The sequence below is a fragment of the Symphodus melops genome, assembly GCF_947650265.1.
Source record: "Symphodus melops genome assembly, chromosome: 7".
NCBI classification, from domain to species: domain Eukaryota; kingdom Metazoa; phylum Chordata; class Actinopteri; order Labriformes; family Labridae; genus Symphodus; species Symphodus melops.
Window position 1 is genome coordinate 28,801,653 of NC_136697.1, and position 20,925 is coordinate 28,822,577.

At 45.9% G+C, this 20,925-nt stretch overlaps 2 protein-coding genes across 2 annotated transcripts in view; one reads left to right on the top strand and one right to left on the bottom strand.

Annotated features, from left to right (window-relative positions):
- The window catches only part of lamc1 (laminin, gamma 1), a 15,170-nt gene extending 7,363 nt beyond the window's left edge, over window positions 1-7,807 (top strand). The window contains exons 11-26 of the mRNA XM_079349026.1: window positions 1-154; window positions 239-484; window positions 595-748; window positions 936-1,078; window positions 1,176-1,354; window positions 1,456-1,612; window positions 1,689-1,894; window positions 1,980-2,059; window positions 2,160-2,297; window positions 2,384-2,528; window positions 2,615-2,764; window positions 2,913-3,027; window positions 3,369-3,568; window positions 3,774-3,932; window positions 4,220-4,319; window positions 4,504-7,807. The exon at window positions 1-154 is cut by the window's left edge and continues 35 nt beyond it. Of these exons, the coding sequence (XP_079205152.1) occupies window positions 1-154; window positions 239-484; window positions 595-748; window positions 936-1,078; window positions 1,176-1,354; window positions 1,456-1,612; window positions 1,689-1,894; window positions 1,980-2,059; window positions 2,160-2,297; window positions 2,384-2,528; window positions 2,615-2,764; window positions 2,913-3,027; window positions 3,369-3,568; window positions 3,774-3,932; window positions 4,220-4,319; window positions 4,504-4,760 (2,583 nt within the window). The 3' untranslated portion in view covers window positions 4,761-7,807. The remainder of the gene's footprint in view (window positions 155-238; window positions 485-594; window positions 749-935; window positions 1,079-1,175; window positions 1,355-1,455; window positions 1,613-1,688; window positions 1,895-1,979; window positions 2,060-2,159; window positions 2,298-2,383; window positions 2,529-2,614; window positions 2,765-2,912; window positions 3,028-3,368; window positions 3,569-3,773; window positions 3,933-4,219; window positions 4,320-4,503) is intronic.
- A 3,956-nt stretch (window positions 7,808-11,763) lies between these two features.
- Window positions 11,764-20,483, bottom strand: LOC306826310 (uncharacterized protein). The gene is made up of 2 exons (XM_079347510.1): window positions 18,336-20,483; window positions 11,764-13,252 (listed from the first exon to the last, which is right to left on the bottom strand). Exons 1-2 carry the CDS (start codon window positions 19,702-19,704, stop codon window positions 11,865-11,867), a joined length of 2,757 nt encoding a protein of 918 aa, XP_079203636.1. The 5' UTR covers window positions 19,705-20,483; the 3' UTR covers window positions 11,764-11,864.
- Between the last annotated feature and the right edge of the window lie 442 nt (window positions 20,484-20,925).

Below are 20,925 nucleotides of genomic sequence, written 5' to 3' on the forward strand. Positions count from 1 at the left end.
AGCTGTGAGCGCTGTAAAGACGGTTTCTATGGCGACGCCACTCGAGGGACGTCAGGTGACTGTCAGCCGTGTCCATGTCCAACCGGAGCGACGTGCGCTGTGGTCTTTAAAACCAAAGAGGTGGTGTGTACCAACTGTCCCGCAGGAACCACAGGTACACACACACACACACACACACACACACACACTTCTGTCCTTGTGTTGACCTTCACATCATCATGGATCCACCTGTGTGCAGGTAAACGCTGCGAGCTTTGCGATGACGGTTTCTTCGGCGACCCCCTCGGTCAGTCGGGCCCCGTCCGAGCGTGCCGCGCCTGCAAGTGCAGCGACAACATCGACCCCAACGCCGTCGGGAACTGCAACCGCGAGACCGGGGAGTGTCTGAAGTGCATCTACAACACCGACGGCTTCTTCTGCGACCGCTGCAAGGAGGGTTACTACGGCAACGCCGTGTCACCCAACCCTGCCGACAAGTGCAAAGGTAAGGCCCGCCTCCCGCATCATTTCCTGTTTGTTTTTATCATCACAGAGAGAAACCTCAACGTCTGACCGTGAGCTCTTCCTCCTCCTCTTTCTCCTCCTCCTCCTCAGCCTGCTCCTGCTCTCCGTCGGGCACCGCCGGCCGTCAGACGGCTTGTTCTCAGGTCACCGGTCAGTGTCCGTGCCTCCCCAACGTGGCCGAGCGAGACTGCAGCGCCTGCCAGCCCGGCTTCTTCAACCTGCAGAGCGGCAACGGCTGTGAACGGTCAGCGAGCCTCAGCTTTCCCCTCGTCACGAAGAGACGACCACCTGCTGCTCATTCTGCACGCTAACCTTCCTCTCTCTCTCTCTCTCTCTCTCTCTCTCTCTCTCTCTCTCTCTCTCTCTCTCTCTCTCTCTCTCTCTCTCTCTCTCTCTCTCTCTCTCTCTCTCTCTCTCTCTCTCGTCCTCAGGTGTAACTGTAATCCCATTGGCTCAACCAACGGGCAGTGTGACATCAGCTCAGGGCAGTGCGAGTGTCAGCCGGGCGTCACCGGGCTGCAGTGTGAACGCTGCGAGGTCAACTTCTTCGGCTTCAGCGCGTCCGGATGCAAACGTGAGGACGCACACGTCTATGACACGCGAGCACGCCGTCTAAACTCTGAGGTCAAACTGTTTCTCATGTGTGTGTGTGTGCTGGCGTGTCCCCGCAGCCTGCGACTGTGACCCCGAGGGCTCCCAGTCGGGTCAGTGTAAGGAGGACGGGCGCTGCGAGTGTCGCCCGGGCTTCGTGGGCGCCCGCTGTGACATGTGCGAGGAAAACTACTTCTACAACCGCTCGGCGCCGGGCTGCCAGCAGTGCCCCTCCTGCTACAGTCTGGTCAGAGACAAGGTGAGGACGCCTCGGGTCAAACATGGCCGACAGGAAGTAGAGCAGCTGTGGAGGAGCGAGTGCAGCCTTGGGTGATTGTGATCGAGCGTTTGTGTGTGCAGGTGAACCAGCAGAGGCAGAAGCTGCACGACCTGCAGACTCTGATCGATAACCTGGGCTCGGGTCAGGACGCCGTCAGCGACAAGGCGTTTGAGGATCGCATGAAGGAGGCGGAGCGAGCCATCATGGAGCTGCTGGAGGAGGCTCAGACCAGCAAAGGTAACGACAGCGTTCAGCTCCTGCGGCACGCCGTCTGCAGGAACAGCCGTCTTTAACCTTTGACCCCCTCTTGCAGACGTGGACCGAGGCCTGCTGGACCGTCTGAACAACATCAACAACACTCTGACCACGCAGTGGAACCGGCTGCAGAACATCCGCAACACCGTGGACGACACGGGCACGCAGGCCGACCGAGCGCGCGGCCGAGTGCGAGACGCCGAGGACCTGATCAACCGAGCGCGCCAGGAGCTGGACAAGGCCAGGGACGCCGTCAGTAAAGTGGTGAGTGCTACCCTGTTGTCATAGCAACCGAATCCATGACGTGCCCCGGCTCAGAGCTCGCTAACGGAGTCTTTGTCGTCTGCAGGACATCAAACCACCGAGCGCCACCGGAGATCCAAACAACATGACGCTGCTGGCTGAGGAGGCTCGCACGCTGGCCGACAAGTAAGACTGATGCGCACACACACACACACACACACACACACACACACACACACACACACACGTCGACTTCTCTGACGTCATGCGTTTGTGTTTCTCTCAGGCACAAGATGGACGCCGACCAGATCGAGAAGATCGCCAAAGACGCCAACGACACGTCGACCAAAGCGTACAACCTGCTGCTGAAGACTCTGGACGGAGAAGGCAAGACGAGCGAGGAGATCGAAGAGCTCAACAAGAAGTGAGTCACGGCCGAGCGCCGCCTCACCTTCACGTCCTTCAGGGCGAATGTTTGGATGTAACGCGTGCTGTGAATGTGGCGTTCAGGTACAACGAGGCGAAGGAGCTGGCCAAGAATCTGGAGAAACAGGCCAAGAAGGTTCAGGATGAGGCCGAGGAGGCCGGGGACAAAGCCCTGAAGATCTTCGCCAACCTGACGAGCATCCCGGCGCTCGACACCAAGGCTCTGGAGGTGACGTCTCCGTCAAAACACCTCCCCGGGTTTTCATCGGGCGTGCTGGCGTCCTCGAGGATCTAACGAGTCTGTGTGCTTTTTAGGATGAAGCCAAAAAGATCAAGAAGGAGGCGTCGGACCTCGACAAGCTGATCGACAAGACGGAGAAGGAGTACAACGACCTGAGAGACGACCTGAAGGGCAAAGAGCAGGAAGTGCGCAAACTGCTGGACAAAGGCAAAAGTGAGCAGCAGGTAAGTCGACCACAACGACACTGACTCGTGGTCAAACGCACGAGAACGATCAGCACAGAGATTACACACTAAAAGTACGGGTGATGTTTGAACTGGTCGTGTGTTTTGTTGTTGTTGATGATGTCTGGTTTGTTTGTTCGTCACGCAGACCGCAGATCAGCTGTTGGCCCGAGCCGACGCCGCCAAAGCTCTGGCAGAGGAGGCGGCGAAGAAGGGTCAGTCGACGTTCAGAGAGGCGGAGAGCATCCTGGACGACCTCAGAGGTACGTTTGACTCCTTTTCATGAGCAGCGAGTTTAAAACTCCTGGACTCGATCTGTGGGAAAGTAAAGTTTTGTTCTGGAGATGAAAAGTGTCGGAGAGGCTTCGTTTGATTTTAAGGGGGAGAATTTTAGATTTTCAAAGTAAGAGAGGACTCACTCCCATGATTCCCCATCAGTATCAACATCATTGTTTGGTATGTTTTGATTGACAGCCCCCTGGTGGAGGAGTTTATACACATGTAACTCTGACACCTAGTGTTTAAAATGAGTACTGCAGTCCAGCGTCACATCATCAGAGAGAGCTGTCCACATTTTGTCTCTCTCATTTGTGACTTCATGCAGACTTCGACAAGCGTGTTAATGACAACAAGACCGCCGCTGAGGACGCCCTGAAGAAGATCCCCGAGATCAACGCCACTATCATCGCTGCCGTCAGGAAGACCAGCGAGGCGGAGGCAGCGCTCGGCAACGCGGCCAACGACGCCCTAGACGCCAAGAACAAGGCAGAGGAGGCGGAGAAGATCGCCAGCAACGTACAGAAGGTACGACACGTACAAACGGCTCTGGTTGGCGTTTCAAAAGAGAACTTTTTATCCGATCCTGATTCAATCCACGTGAAGGGTTAATTTATAACGTAAACCTTTTAAAAGTACGTCTTTGTTCTCCTAAATGTGTGACTTTAAGTTCCCCGCCTGGGACCGGTGTCCTCACTGATGAAAACTGTTGTTCACTTTGTTCCCTCTTTAGGGCTCGGCGAAGACCAAAGCGGACGCTGAGAAGGCCTTCCAGGAGACGAACAAGCTGGAGGGGGAGGTGGACGACATGATGGATCAGCTGAGCGCCGCTGAGCGGGAGCTGGCCAAGAAGAAGGCCGAGGCCGACCAGGACATGATGATGGCGGGGATGGTACGAGTCGAGGAGCTTCATTTTTACAAACGTTGAGACTTTATAAAGTCACTGCTTCACAAATACAGGACATGATAATCAGCCTTTAGTTTTCTATTAAAGACGTATATTCATGTTTTATCTGCTTCTTTCTGAGCTTCTGTTTTTAGTTGTTTTCAGTGAACTCTGATTTGAACAGATGCTTCTCTCGTCTCTGATGTCAGAAGTTTAAGTTTGAAGGAAAGAGCTTTAAAGGAATATGAACAGTCGTGTTGTGAGTTGACTCAACCCTGTGCTTTGTCTCTCAGGCGTCAGACAACGCAAAGGAGGCGGAGGACAACGCCCGCAAGGCCAAGGGCGCCGTCAAGACCGTTCTGAGCACCATCACCTCCCTGCTGAATCAGCTGGGTAAGACAGGCCTGCTTTGTCCAAAGAGGGCGCCAAAGTGTTCAGGAACAGAAGCATCTTTAATCAGAGCTTTGGGCTTCATGGTTAAGTCGACGAGAATCAGAGCAGCACGTGATCGTTTCTACGACTGCTTCCGATTGATCGGCGTCAGTTCAGGTTTAATGTCCTTCTGTGTCTCCTCCAGGAAACATCGATAAGGTGGACCTGAGCAAGCTAACCCAGATCGAGTTGTCCTTGAAGAGCGCCAAGGACACGATGGCCAAAAGCGAGCTGGACAGGAAGCTAAAAGAGCTGAACGACGTGGCGAGTAGCCAGGCGGAACTGATCAAAAACTACGACCTGCAGATCAGCGAGATCCGCAGCGACATCCTTAACCTGGAAGACATCAAGAAAACGTTACCTGAGGGCTGCTTCAACACGCCATCCCTGGAGAAGCCCTAACCCCGCCCACCTCCTCCTCCTTCATCCACCTCCGACACTCCCTCCCCCCCATCACGTCTAACACTCTGGCAAACACGCCGCCTTTTACCAAAACAGTTTTTAACTTTTCGTTTCAGATTGTCTGTTTTTCTTTACAAGACAGAAGCCAATATTTCAAGTTTGTGACGAAGCAGAAGCCGCCGTTTTTGTTTCGTCTTTAGTTTTTTGTTTGTTTGAAACGCAGTAACGTGGTTTCAATAGCATGAACTAAACGGCGCAGAGACGCCATGCAGAGAGGTGGAAGAATCTCGGAGAAAATCCAGAACCACAAACCCGACGTGACTGCACCGTCTGCTCCGACCGAGGAGGTTTCACTGACACAGAAGCCACACGGAAAGCTCCTCAAGCCACGGGGAACGTCTCCACTTTTAGTTCTCTGACTGACCAGCCTTTTCCCATCATGCCCTGGGACACACTTCAGACTTTGACAGTCTTCAGCCAGCTGAATGTACGGCTCCACACTGTTCAAACACTCCTTTATCTTCAAACAGCCATGTTTCCAGACAGCACACAGTGAAGGACTCTTTTCTCCCGATGCTGCGACTCGAAGCGCTAAGGAGAACCTCCTCAGCTCTCCTTTCTTCAGCAGTATTCAACGTCACACAGCACTGCAGCGTCCATGAAACTGAACACACTCTGTCGGAGCCGAGAAGCCGCTGAAGTCCAGGAAAAAAAAGCTTTTAGATCTTGTGTGCGCCAGATAAATGCATATCCTGTTTTCAGAAGGTCTGGCTCAGGGTTGGAAGATCCTCTCTGTTACACTCAAGATGTTTAACTGGTGTGGAAACAAAATGTTAAAGTTGTGCATGGAAGACAAAACCTTACATGCCAGCTATCATCTTGTTTCACCCAACTTAAGTATCTTGCTCCCAAGATCCTACAATCTTGTTTCTATAAGGCAGGGATCTAAAGTTTGGTTCCCAAGACAGTTTCTTGTTCGAGCATGATGTTACATTATGCTCGTGTGAGATGGATGTTTTGGGGTAATTATGGCAACTTGTGTCCCGACGATTGCATCGCTAACGCGCAAGATATTTTTTGTACACATTATGCGTCAACTTGCTAGCAAAAAAACCCATATCTCATCACAAAGATCCATATTTTAGCATCATGTAGAAACTATATTCTTATATTTCAACACAGAGTCTTTCTGCATAGGTAGAAGATATTTTGTCTAATGCGCAAGATATGAGTGCACATAGAATATAAATCTTGTGAAATTAAAATGGCTACTGTGCACCAAATAGTCTAGCTTTTGGGAAGGATATGACTTTTTGACCGTATCATCTTGTGCACATAGAATCTGGATCTGATCGGAGAAAAATAATATAGTTCTAAATGTTCCATATTTCATGGCACAAGTTGAAATCTTAATTTCACGTCTCACGCAAGATATTCAGCTGTGCTCAGAGGTTTAGATCTTGTGGGAACAAGATGTTAACTTGTGCACTCACTATGTTGTTTTTTCAGACGTCGTCTTGTGTGCTCAAGATAGAGAACTTGTTGTCATGAGGAGCCATATCTTGCACATGTTGGCATCTTGTTTCCACAAAATATGCACCTTCAGAGTAAGATGTGGATCTTGCGGAGTAAGACGTAAACGTGTGCTGAAGGTATCGTGTTGATTTGATGTCGTAACAAGTTGTGATCTTGAACCTAACAGTTAGGATCTTGTTCTGCCCCCTTCCATCTGGTTCAGAGTCTTTCAGGACTTCAGGAGCTCTGTAGGTGCGTCTGATATTTCTCACCGCGGTCGAAGTTCATTTCATGAAACTGACACTCAAACATTTCATTTTAATCGTGCTGCTTTTTCACCCGAGGGTTGTTTTTCTACCAATCACATATTAACATTTTCTTCCGGGCTAAATCCAACACTATGCAACTTTGTACATTTTGCGTAGCGAGAATTTTATCTGATACACTGGTGCTAATAATTATTTCAAATGTTATATTTTTGTGTGAATGTTTTTTTATTATGACATAGAGTGAGGAATTTGTTCTTTGTGTAAATATATGCTTCAATGATTCAGGACTGGCTGATTTTGACGAAAGACAAAACTCCACCACGCGAAACAGCCATGTACGTTAAGTTCGATCACAATCAATCAACTGAAACCTCCAGCTGAAATATATATAAATATCTATGATAACGTCTGTGCTATGTTATTATTATAATATGCTTGCTTGTATACACGGCTCAGTGTTGCTGCCTCAAAGCGATGCCAATATTTTGTTTGTTTTATCGATTCTCTGTGGGTTTTCACGAGTTAATTCAACCTAACTGAATATGTTTCTAGTTCTTTTGACCCTTGTTTTTTTCCAATCAGGACATGTTTAGGGGGGGGGGGTCTGCTGCCTAACGCGGCTCATTTCACTGAATGAATCCGAAGATGATGTTGCTGCAGTAGTATAACTTAGTGTTTTTGTGCCTTTTATATAAAGAGCAGATTTAATCACATCCCTGACGACGGCTTCCACGTTTAATTTCACTAAATGTCCCTCGTTGTCTGCCGTCGCCTCATGTTGATACTGAGGCAGGGTGTTTTTAAGATTCAGGTCTTTAAGAGAAGACGACCTGTGAATCCGATCCGAGTCGAGCAGGAGACAAACAAACATGAGCAGAGCTTTTTAAGGTTTTTTTTAGTTTTGATTCTCCACTGGAAACTCAATGTTCACTCAGCTCCACACGCTCACTGATTTGAGATTCTCCTCCCTCCATCCAGACAGCTGCTCTGCAGGATGTGCAGCACACACATACGCAACCACACACACAAACGATGTATGAACAGTATTTTAAGTTATAATAATGTACCAGGTATTTGTATTGTAACCCTTTTGTCTTAGACGGTGGTGTGCGTGCTGCACAGCCAGCGGAGCCGTCTGCACTGTGCTTTTATTCTCACGTCATGTTTGCAGCCTTGTGAGGACCTGAACGATGACCCTGTTTGTTCACATGTGCCTGGAAATCCAAACTTAACATTTGAATAATAAAAGAATTACTACAGGAACACCCTGTGTGAATGAGTGATGTGTCACATAAACGAGGAAGTCTCCCTCTCCTCTCGTCCACATTAAAGTCAGAGTTTCCTCCTGATCCACTTTTTAAGATTTGGGTTGAAGTTGTCTTTAGGTCGTGACAGAAATTAATAACTCAGGTTCTCTGAAAAAGGAACAAAGTAAATCCATCATCTGTATCAATTTGTAAGTCTGTGAAAACTGCATCCAATGTCTGCCACGAGGTACCAATCTGATGAACCAATCACAGCCTCCCTGTCTCCCTGCTCTCTGATGAACCAATCACAGCCTCCCTGTCTCCAAGCCCTGGATCACCAGCGATGTCAAGGAGATCCTTAACAGGAAGAAAAGGGCATTCAAGGAGGGAGACCAGGCAGAGCTGAAGCGTGTGCAGGGGGAACTCAAGGTCAGACTCCGAGAGGCAAAGGAGGAGTACAGAAGGAAGGTAGAACAGAAGCTGCAACAGAACAACATGAGGGAGGTCTGGGAGGGCATGAAAACCATCACAGGCTGCAAGAAGAAAAACAACAACGCAGAAGACGGGGACCCTGAGAGAGCAAACCAGCTCAACTTGTTTTTTTAACAGGTTCGACAGCCCCGTCGCTGCAGCCAGTGCCTGTCCCCCCAGCACCCCTCTACACCCCCCCCTCCTCCCACTCCCCCCAACACCTCCACCAGGACAGACACAACCTCCAGTGACAATCCATCCCCCCTCCCGCCCACCATCACCAGAGACCAGGTTAGAAAGGAGCTGAAGAGACTCCGTCCCAGGAAGGCAGCCGGCCCGGACAAGGTGTGTCCCAGGATGCTAAAGGCCTGCTCTGCTGAGCTGGGGGAGCCACGTCTTCAACATGAGCCTGCGGCTTGGGAAGGTTCCTGTGCTCTGGAAGACCTCGTGCCTCACCCCGGTCCCCAAGAAGAAAAACCCCAGTGAGCCAGGCGACTTCAGACCAATCGCTCTGACATCCCACGTTATGAAGACCTTTGAGCGGCTGCTGCTCCAACACCTCAGACCCCAGGTCCAACACGCACAGGATCCCCTGCAGTTTGCATACCAGGCAAAGGTGGGCGTGGACGATGCCATCCTCTATCTTCTACACAGGACTTACTCTCATCTGGACAAAGGGAGCAGCGTGATGAGAATCATGTTCTTTGATTTCTCAAGCGCCTTCGACACCATCCATCCCCTCCTGAGAGACAAGCTGACCGAGATGAGGGTGGACTCGTACCTGGTGAGGTGGATCACGGACTACCTCACAGATAGACCACAGTACGTCAGACTGAAGGACTGCACATCTGACACTGTGGTCAGCAGCACCGGAGCACCACAGGGGACCGTGCTCTCCCCTGTCCTGTTCACCCTGTACACCTCTGACTTCCAGTATAACTCTGAGCTCTGCCACATGCAGAAATACTCGGACGACACTGCGATAGTTGCTTGTGTCAGGGATGGACAGGAGGAGGAGTACAGGAGCCTGATCGAGGACTTTGTGACGTGGTGCAGTGACAACCATCTGCAGCTAAACACCTCCAAGACCAAGGAGATGGTGGTGGACTTCCGAAGGAACAAACCACATCTAGAACCTGTTTCCATCGGGGGGGGTCGACGTGGAGGTGGTCAGGACCTACGGGTATCTGGGGCTGCAACTGGATGACAAGCTGGACTGGTCGCCTAACATGGACACTACCTGCAGGAAGGGACAGAGTTGTCTCTACTTCCTGAGAAGGCTGGGGTCCTTCAACATCTGCAAAAAGCTGCTGCAGATGTTCTACCAGTCTGTGGTGTCCAGCGTCCTCTTCTACGCAGTGGTGTGCTGGGGAGGAAGCTGAAAGAAGAGGGACGCAGCACGCCTGGACAGACTGGTGAGGAGGGCCGGCTCTGTGGTGGGCACAGAGCTGGACTCACTGGTGACAGTGGTAGAGAGGAGGTCTCTGGACAAAATGCTCTCCATCATGGACAACACACACCACCCTCTGCACAGCACCTTCACCGGGCAGAGGAGCATGTTCAGTGACAGACTGCTGTCACAGTCGTGCTCCACGGACAGACTCAAGAACTCTTTTGTCCCCCTATAGGCCATCAGATTGTACAACACTTCACTGTCACGGCAGGGAAGAAGCACACGGTGAACCCTGGACTCATTTTTCACTTTTTTCTCATTCCTCATCTGCACTGCTGACCTCAGAGTCAGCCTCCAGTTGGACACTTTAATACATATTGATAGTCACCTTACTGAGCACTGGTCACTTTAATGATAATCACCCTAATCATGTCTGGTTTCATCCTTCTGTATTGTTATGCTACACCTGTAATGGTTGACATGATCACCCTAATTAGGTCAAGTTTCACTCTATTGTCTTTGACACTTAATGCTAATCTGCTCCTCAATAGTTGGGTACTTTAATGATAATCACCCTGATCACTCCTGGTTTCACCTTATTGTTTTGGACACTTAATGCTAATCACTGCTCCTTTATGTTGCTGAGCACTTTAATGGCCCAGTCTGCATCCCTGCATTGACTGTTTAATGACTGTACTCACACCTCTGGCACTACCTCAAACACCTCTGTACATGCACATGTAACTAGTTTCTAGAAGGTCAGACCCAATCACAGCCTCCCTGTCTCCCTGCTCTCTGATGAACCAATCACAGGCCTCCCTGTCTCCCTGCTCTCTGATGAACCAATCACAGGCCTCCCTGTCTCCCTGCTCGTTCTTTACCTCTTGCGTGCTCTAGCTCACACTCAAAGCTCGTCACCGATGACAGAGATTAAACTGAGAGTTTACTCACTGCTGAATGAGACATAAAACAACGTTTCTACACAATGAAGAGATGAGCTGAGGTCACCTTCTGGAGGAACCGGGCTCGTGCATGTAAGTGAGGAGACGTGACTTTAGAGGGAGCACAGAGGGAAGGGGGCGGGTGCAGACGGAGCACTGAGGGAATGCTACTTTCAAAATCATGCTAGTTTTAGAAAATGACCAACCCTGTCTTGTTCAGCTTTAACTTCTCTTTACACAGACTTTTTTATTTTGAATAATTTCCGAAAAATTAATAAAGTTTCAATTGTTGAATAAAAATCAATATTTTCAGTGTTCACTCTGAGAATCATCAGCTGTGAGCTGCTGTTCATCCTCTAATAAATCTGTTCAAACAGTTAAAGTGTTCAATAACTGACGTGATCTTCATCAGCTCATTAACTTTCCATAATTAACCCCGTGTTCTCCAGAGCTTGTTGGATCTCTGAATCAAACTCTTCTGTCCAACCTGACGGACGAATCAGAGACGACTGTGTTCGACTTGATTTAAAAACTTTATTTCACATGTCAGATCAAGTATTGATGAGAGATTACAGGTGAAACAGGATTCACTCCAACAACATATTCAGACTCTTTATTGAAACATGAAGAAAAGCTTCCACAGAGACAGTCTTCAGGTCTGATATCTGACAAACATGAAAACAAACCATCACTTGAACTCAGAGTTCAAGTGATAAAGTCTGAAATCAAACGTTCACAGCAGCTGAAGCAACAGACGACAGTTAACCAGATAACACACTGAGCAGATTCACTTTAGACAGACTCCAACAAACCGACCAATCAGGATCCAGATTTTACCTGCTGTCCAAATACTCAAAGTTATTCAATTCAAATCAAAAAAAAATTTAATTGTACCCGAGGGGCATTTCAAAGGCACAAAGAGCAGTGAACTAACAACAGTGACTAAAAGTATAAAATGTTAATTTGGGGTTGTGGTGGTGCAGTGGCAGTGCGTCCCCATGCATCGAGGCTGTAGTCATCACGTGGGCGGCCCGGGTTCACGTCCGGTCTATGGCTCCTTGCCTGCATGTCCATCCCTGACTTCTGATTATATCTACTGTGTCCTTCTCTATAATCAAGGTGAAATGCCCCAAAAAAATGCCCCCCCTCCCAATTTCTTTTTTAAAAAAGTTATATGAACAATTCAACAACAAAAAAAACAACAATTTGTCACCATGATGACACAGTCACACAAAAGAATCAGAGATGAAGATTCAGAACATCATGTGTTAATATTCCACAGTCACAGAGATCTTCTCTGGTAAAATCTTCAGTTCATCCCCAGTTCCAATGTAAGGAAGCATCCTGTCAGTGAAAGTGTGTGTGAAGGTGTGTATGTGTGTGTTAGTATCAGGATCAGAGAACGACAGCTTTCCTCTGTTACAGTCCAGATTCACTCTGATCCTCTGAGGCTTCTTTTTCAATGAGAGAAGAGTACCTGGATGTGATGGGGAGGCTGCTCTGTATTCACCATTAAACAGCCGTATTCTCCATAATCCAGACTGCATGGGTCCCTTCCTGTTGTCGGATTCTGCTATCACTCCCAGTCCCCAGCGTGTACTGTCTCCAACCTGGACGTCCCAGCTGTGAGTCCCTGAGTTAAAGCCCTCAGAGCCCACGGCAGAGTAGTAATATTGAAACCTCTCTGGATTATCAGGAAGCTCCTGTCTCTCTCCTCCTCTCACACAGGTCAGATCTTCAGACAGGATGAGTTCTGGGTGAGCAGTGTTTGGGTCCAGAATGATCAGACTGTAGGAGACCATGTCCTTCATCTTGGCCCAGATGTTGAAGCTCAGGTTGCCCAGGTGTTTGGCCTGGTCTATCAGAGCTCCTGAGGGCAGCTGTGGCTCCTCCAGCAGGGGGCGCTGCTGGACTCTTTCCACTGCAGCCTTGTAGTTTTTCAGGAATGAGACGTCTGCAGCTCTCAGCTCGTCCTCTGTGTCTCTGACTGTGAGTGAAAGAGCTGCTATCTCTCTGCTCAGAGCCTTCATCTCCTCCTCCATCCTCTGACTCTTCTGCTCCTCTTCCTCCCTCAGTGCACACAGCCTGGCCTCCTCTTCCTCTTCTAGAAACTGGTGAAGCTTCTTAAACTGCTCCTTAATCTGCCTCTCTGTGTGTCGGGCCTGGACCTGAATGTGTCCTGCTGTTTGATCAGACTTCACTTTAACTCTTTTACAAACATTTAACTTCTTCTTTACCGGCTTCAGAGTTTCCTGAAGTTTCTTCTTGAGTTCTTGAGCAGCTTCATCGATGGGTCTGAATCTGTGCTCAGAGTGTTTCTGTGAATCTCTGCAGATGTGACACACCGGCTCCTGATGGTCCAGACAGAAGAGTTTGAGTTTCTCAGAGTGCAGACTGCAGAGATCCTCTGAAGCTCTCTGATCTCTCTCCTGCAGGAAACTCTCACACCGATTCTTTAAAGCAAAGTTTAGAGGTAATAATTCCTTTGAGTTTCTCCTCTTACAGAGTGGACACTCCTGTTTCTCCTTCTCCTTCCAGCAGCTCTGCAGACAGTCTTTACAGAAGCTGTGGCAGCAGGACAAGATCACTGGATCTTTAAAGATGTTGCAACAGATCGGACAGCTCAGATCTTCCTCTAACTTGGACGCCATTTTACCTCAGAGTCAAACTGAAGACGGAGCAGACAAACAGGAAGCCGCTCCCCGTCCCTGAGAGTTACTCAGACTTTGAAACTCTGGTTCAGTTTGTGGATTTAGCAGCAGCTTGAAGTGTTTGTATTCCCAGTATCCCAGTATAACAAGTTCTCCCAGTATCCCCTCGTCCTCCTGTCCTCTCTCAGTGGAAGTCGTGCTGGTTTGTGTCTGCAGGTTGAAGTCCGTCTGTCAGTGTGTGTCTCTGCAGAGTGAGGCAGAATAACAGCCTGTTTCCTGGTAGGTTTCAGGTTAGACAGTTGAGGGGGCGGAGCTTCTTCAGAGCAGGAACACAGACAACAATTTCATTTCTCTTCCTGTAGTTTGAAGTTGAATCTCTAAGTCACGCTTGTTGTTATTAGTTCTCCATCGCTGTGTGGAGCTCTGACTGCTCAAAGAATCATGACCAGAACACAAATACAATCTGCAAAGTAAGTAAGTAAAAGTTTATTTATAAAGCAGCTTTCAAGAGCAGAAAATGTCACAAAGTGCTTCACAATCAGAAGAATAATAATAAGAAGAATAAAATTCAGTTCAAACAAAACACAATAAAAATACAGACAGATTAGACAAAGGCACGTCTGAACAGATAGGTCTTCGGCTGCTTTTTAAAAATGTCCACAGAGGTCCGGGCTCTCAGTTCTGGGGGACAACCGTTCCAGGATTTAGGAGCCACAACCTCAAATGCAAAGTCTCCTTAGGTTTTTAACTTGGTGTGAGGAACAACCAGCAGACCCTGATCAGAGGACCTCAGGGACCTGCTGGTGTTATAAGGCCTCAGCAGCTCGGTGATGTAGGCTGGCCAAGATCACTGGATCTTTAAAGATGTCGAGGCAGATCGGACAGCTCAGATCTTCCTCTAACTTGGACGCCATTTTACCTCAGAGTCAAACTGAAGACGGAGCAGAAAAAAACAGGAAGCCACTCCCCGTCCCTGAGTTACTCTGACTTTGAAACTCTGGTTCAGTTTGTGGATTCAGCAGCAGCTTGAAGTGTTCGTACTCCCAGTATAACAAGTACTCCCAGTATCCCAGCATAACAAGTACTCCCAGTATCCCAGTGTAACAAGTACTCCCAGTATCCCAGTATAACAAGTACTCCCAGTATCCCCTCGTCCTCCTGTCCTCTCTCAGTGGAAGTCGTGCTGGTTTGTGTCTGAAGGTTGAAGTCCGTCTGTCAGTGTGTGTGTCTGCAGAGTGAGGCAGAATAGCAGCCTGTTTCCTGGTTTGTCACAGGTGAGGGGGCGGAGCTTCTTCAGAGCAGGAACACAGAAAAACAGTTTCATTTCTCTTTCTACAGTTTGAAGTTGAATCTCTAAGTCACGCATGTTGTTCTTACTTCCTCTTCATCGCTGTGTGGAGCTCTGACTGCTCAAAGAGCTCAGTCAGGTCTTCAGTCTGGATGTGAAAACAAAACAACCAAAAACATGGAGAAAAGGATTCAAAGAGACGTGCGGACAATTAGTGACGTCAGCCTGAAGATAGAAGAACGCCTGGAAGGTGAACTTCAAACGTCAGCAGCCTCACCGGAGATTAAGAATAATTTTAAATCATGTATGTAGGTCACGGGAAATTAATGAGTGTCAGTTCTGTAAACCCTGGCCATCAGATTGTATAACACTTCACTGTCACGGCAGGGAAGAAGCACACGGTGAACCCTGAACTCTTTTTTTCTTTTCACTTTTTTCTCATTCCTCATCTGCACTGCTGACCTCAGAGTCAGCCCCCAGTTGGACACTGTAATGCATATTGATAGTCACCTTACTGAGCACTGGTCACTTTAAAGATAATCACCCTAATCATGTCTGGTTTCATCCTACTGTTGTGTTTAGCTACATCTGTAATGGTTGACATGATCACCCTAATAAGGTCAAGTTTCACTCTATTGTCTTTGACACTTAATGCTAATCTGCTCCTCAATAGTTGGGTACTTTAATGATAATCACCCTAATCACTCCTGGTTTCACCATATTGTCTTGGACACTTAATGCAAATCACTGCTCCTTTATGTTGCTGAGCCAATTTACATCCCTGCATTGACTGTTTAACGACTGTACTCACACCTCTGGCACTACCTCAAACACCTCTGTACATGCACATGTAACTAGTTTCTAGAAGGTCAGCTCTTTGTTTCTAAGGCTCTTTAACTGTTTACAGGTCTCTTTTAACCAACACATGTTTTTCTCTCCTCACAGGTTATGTACATTATGCTATATAAGTTTTAAGTCTAATTGCTAATGCTAACTGCACAGGTTTAACATATAATTATGTTTACTCTTAGTCACATAGGGGCTGCTAAATCTTGTTTGGGGAATTATTGTATACAGAGGGGAGGGGGGACAGCGGGTGTGTATTGTAACTAATGTCTTGTGTCTTGCCTGTCTGTATACTGCTACTGGATGCCCTGAATTTCCCTCGGGATCAATAAAGTATCTATCTATCTATCTATCTATCTATCTATCTATCTATCTATCTATCTATCTATCTATCTATCTATCTATCTATCTATCTATCTACCTTCATTTTACAATAAAGAATGTCTCAATAAGTCCTACTGTCTAATTTGTAGTTTAAAAATGCGATTCATATCAATGAAGCAGGTCTCGTTGATGTGTAGCACATGTCCTCCATATTCTGACAAGTTAAGCCAACTTTTTTATTTACAATTTATAAAGCACATTTATAACAACCTAAGTGCTGTATATGAAGTTCAGTTAAATACATTTCATCCAAACATCACAAAGAATGTAAAATCAATTTCAAAAACAAGTTAAAATGCTAAACAATAGTAAAAGATGGTGGACACTGCTGATAATAACACTCAACCAGAGAAAGGCCAAAGAAAATAAAATGTCTTTAACTGTTCAGTTGTGGCAGCAGATCTTATATTAAAAGGTCGTTTATTGCATTTGGGAACAGTAGTAACAGTCTGATGTGTGTGTGTGTGTGTGTGTGTGTGTACGGAGGTACGTTCGTGCGTTATGCGCGTGCACGGTGCGCGCTCCGGCCACAGCAGCCTCCAGCACGGTCAGAGGTAAGTTATAACTGAGTGACGCTCCGCCGTTAAACGTGTATTAAAGTATTTTTTGTGTGATTTAGATCCAAACAAAGTGTGGTGTTCTCTTCCTGGTAATATTTCACCTCTCCTGCATCAGTTCCGCCGAGTTTCGAGTCCGACATTTCAAGTTATTTATTAGTTTAATCTGAATTAATAACGGCTAATTAATGTATTTGTGATAAGCTAGCGCCGTCCACGGACTTCAGGGAAACCCCGTAGTATCTCGTTGATGACGCGTTTGCCTTTGATCCGCGGAGATTCTGAGGACTCTCCACACAGACAGACAGCTCGTGGGCTTCTGTATTTCTCTGCTTTGATACAGGTATGGACATGTGTTTATTTGTCTTATTAATACATCTAAAGTGTTGATTATTGACTTTAAAAAAACAAAACAGTAGCTTAATGTTGGGCATTTGTTTTACATGCAACTATTTAAGCTGCTCATGTGAATTTATGTGCTGCATATTAATGCAGATGTTCCTCTGTGAAAAAGATAGTGTAAATTGTTATTAATTTCCTGTCTATTTGCATAATTTATTTTAGGTTAATTTCCCTATGTTGTATTTATTTATTGTTACTTATTTTGGATAATTTAGTTCTTTGACTAATTGTGTTAATATTGAACTGATGTGGATTTTATATTTTAATCTATAATCTATACATTGCACTGTAGTATGTAATATTATTACACTGTTATCATACTATGTTTTACATATTTTTTTATATTGTAGTTTTATACTCATACTCTATACATTGCACTGTAGAATATATTGATATACTGTTATCATACTATTATGTTTATATTCTATAAATTGCATGGCAGTATATAACTGAATATGGTATGTATTGCACTATATTATATTATACTTAATAACTGTCGAACTGGTTACATAAGTCACAAAATAGTAGTAGAAGATATCTACAGAAGACTATATGTAATGGGGTGAACTCAACAGGACAATGAAGAGATGATGTGCAGTGAAAAGCAGGTTAAAGTGACCAGTGATGACTTAAAGTGAGATGCATGTTTAGAGGCAGTGAATTGTACTTATGTTGGTTATTGACTTTTTGATTTCTGTATTGCTACTGCAACGCCCGAATTTCCCCCTTGGGGATCAATGAAGTAATATCTTATTTAGTTACATCATTTAGCATGAATGTGAATAAGGAATAAAAAGCTGTTTACAGCATGGTCATAGGGGAGACGCTTGTTGCAGACTCACAACTGTGTGTTTCTCATGGATTTCTGTATTTCTATGTTAATACAGAGGCTGGATGTAAAGAAGAACCGGAACCCACGTACTGTCTCCTGCTCCGTCATTCCCAACCAGAACACAACACAGACGCAACATACACACGGGTTACAAACACACAAATTACAATCACAAGTTTGACATTTTATAAAAGCTTGTTTTTTTTAATTCAGATCAACAACTTCTGATGCAGCTTGAGGATATGAGGAGAATCGTAAACACCAAGATACAGATGATGCCTTCAGGGACTCCTTAGAGTTCAAGTGAAAAAGTCTGAACTTAGACGTTTACAGCAGCTGAAGCAACAGATGACAGTCAACCATTTAACACACTGAGCAGATTAACTTTCAATAGACTGCAACAAACCGACCAATCAGGATCAAGATTTTACAGGGTTACAAACACACTGTCAAAATATTCATGCATCCTCGATATGTTTTGTGTAAAAATCACAATAATGGCAAGTTTTACATTTTATAAAAGCTTGTTTTTTTTAATTCAGATCAACAACTTCTGATGCAGCTTGAGGATATGAGGAGAATCGTAAACACCAAGTTACAGATGATGCCTTCACAGCAGCTGAAGCAACAGATGACATTTAACCAGTTAACACACGGAGCAGATTAACTTTCAATAGACTGCAACAAACCGACCAATCAGGATCCAGATTTTACCTGCTGTCCAAATTACTCAACACTGAAAGAATCAGAGATGAAGATTCAGAACATCATGTGTTAGTGTTCCACAGTCACAGAGATCTTCTCTGGTAAAATCTTCAGTGGGACTATTCTCCTCGTGTTAATGTAAGGAAACATCCTGTCAGTGAAAGTGTGTGTGAAGGTGTGTATGTGTGTGTTAGTATCAGGATCAGAGAACGACAGCTTTCCTCTGTTACAGTCCAGATTCACTCTGATCCTCTGAGGCTTCTTCTTCACAGAGAGATCAGTGACTGAATGTGATGGGGAGGATGCTGTGTATTTACCTTCATCAAACCCTATTCTCCATGATACAGACCGTATATTTCCCTTCCTCTTTACAGACTCTGCTAACACACCAAGGAACCAGCGTGGACTCTCTCCAACCTGGACGTCCCAGCTGTGAGTCCCTGAGTTAAAGCCCTCAGAGCCCAGGACAGAAAAGTAACAATCAAACCTCTCTGGATTATCAGGAAGCTGCTGACTCTCTCCTCCTCTCACACAGGTCAGATCTTCAGACAGACTGAGTTCTGGGTAAGCAGTGTTTGGGTCCAGAATGATCGGACTGTAGGAGACCATGTCCTTCATCTTGGTCCAGATGTTGAAGCTCAGGTTGCCCAGGTGTTTGGCCTGGTCTATCAGAGCTCCTGAGGGCAGCTGTGGATCCTCCAGCAGGGGGCGCTGCTGGACTCTTTCCACTGCAGCCTTGTAGTTTTTCAGGAATGAGACGTCTGCAGCTCTCAGCTCGTCCTCTGTGTCTCTGACTGTGAGTGAAAGAGCTGCTATCTCTCTGCTCAGAGCCTTCATCCTCTGACTCTTCTGCTCCTCTTCCTCCCTCAGTGCACACAGCCTGGCCTCCTCTTCCTCTTCTAGAAACTGGTGAAGCTTCTTAAACTGCTCCTTAATCTGCCTCTCTGTGTGTCGGGCCTGGACCTGAATGTGTTCTGCTGTTTGATCAAACTTCACTTTAACTTCTTCACAAACATTTAACTTCTTCTTTACCGGCTCCAGAGTTTCCTGAAGTTTCTTCTTGAGTTCTTGAGCAGCTTCATCGATGGGTCTGAATCTGTGCTCAGAGTGTTTCTGTGAATCTCTGCAGACGAGACACACCGGCTCCTGATGGTCCAGACAGAAGAGTTTGAGTTTCTCAGAGTGCAGACTGCAGAGATCCTCTGAAGCTCTCTGATCTCTCTCCTGCTGGAAACTCTCACACAGATTCTTTAAAGCAAAGTTTAGAGGTAAATCCTTTGAATGTCTCTTCTTACAGAGTGGACACTCCTGTTTCTCCTTCTCTGTCCAGCAGCTCTGCAGACAGTCTTTACAGAAGCTGTGGAAGCAGGAGAGGGTGACTGGATCTTTAAAGATGTTGCAACAGATCGGACAGCTCAGATCTTCCTCTAACTTGGACGCCATTTTACCTCAGAGTCAAACTGAAGACGGAGCAGAAAAAAACAGGAAGCCACTCCCCGTCCCTGAGAGTTACTCAGACTTTGAAACTTTGGTTCAGTTTGTGGATTTAGCAGCAGCTTGAAGTGTTTGTATTCCCAGTATCCCAGTATAACAAGTACTCCCAGTATCCCAGTATAACAAGTACTCCCAGTATCCCCTCGTCCTCTCTCAGTGGAAGTCGTGCTGGTTTGTGTCTGCAGGTCCGTCTGTCAGTGTGTGTATATATCTCTTCTTCTTCTTTTAGTTTAATGGCGTGTTACAAACATATCTTAAAGAGGTGTACCGCCACCTACTGTACCGGAGTATGTAGCTTGAGTTTATACTTCTCTATTTAATATCAAGTAAATGAAATAAAAATAAAAACATTAATAAATAAATAAGTAATGACCTAAATCTGATTATATATCTCTATATCTTTCAAAAATTGTAGCACAGCTTTCTGTGTTTTCTTGATTCCTTCTCCTGTAGTTCCAAGTAATCCTTCAATACTCCATGTCCTTCCTACCTCTCTTATCTGGTGATTTAGTCTTATCCTCATTCTTCTATATTTTTTGCAATGGAACAATATGTGTTCAACATGTGACTCCACATTCCTCACATTCATCAGTTTCTCTTTTACCTAACAAAAACATTGTGTTATTCAACCCTGTATGGTCAAATCTCATTTTAGTTAAAATTGTCTCCTCTCTTCTATTTTTCCTATTTACTCCTTGTGTATTTATAGATTTCTGTAAATTTTAATATTTCCTCCCATTTTTATTCCTGTCCCATCTGACTTGCCATTTCATTGTCATTTCTTTTTTGATCAATGTCTTCATTTCGCCTTTACCAAAAGGTACATCTATTAATTCTCAGATTTTAGTAGAAATTTTAGCTATTTTATCTGCTTTTTCATTTCCTTTAACTCCTACATGTGCAGGTACCCAACAGAATCTCACTTCTATAAGAAGTTTATGTAACAAACTTTGATGAATTTCTAACATTAAATCTTCTCTATCCTATTTCATATTCTGGATACTATAGAGGGCGGATTAGCAATCAACACAACATACTACTCTATCTGGTTTCACTTCCTCCACCCATTGAAGTCCTATAATAATAGCCATAATTTCTGCTGTATATACTGACAACTGATCAGGTTATCTTTTACCAATATTTATTTTTATTGATGGTATGCTTATTCCT

Coding starts and splice junctions, on each gene's coding strand:
- LOC306826310 (XM_079347510.1), bottom strand. CDS start 19,704: ATGGCGTCCAAGTTAGAGGAAGATCTGAGCTGTCCGATCTGTTGCAAC. Junction 13,253..18,335: donor GATCTCTGTGACTGTGGAAC/ACTAACACATGA, acceptor TTTGACTCTGAG/GTAAAATGGCGTCCAAGTTA.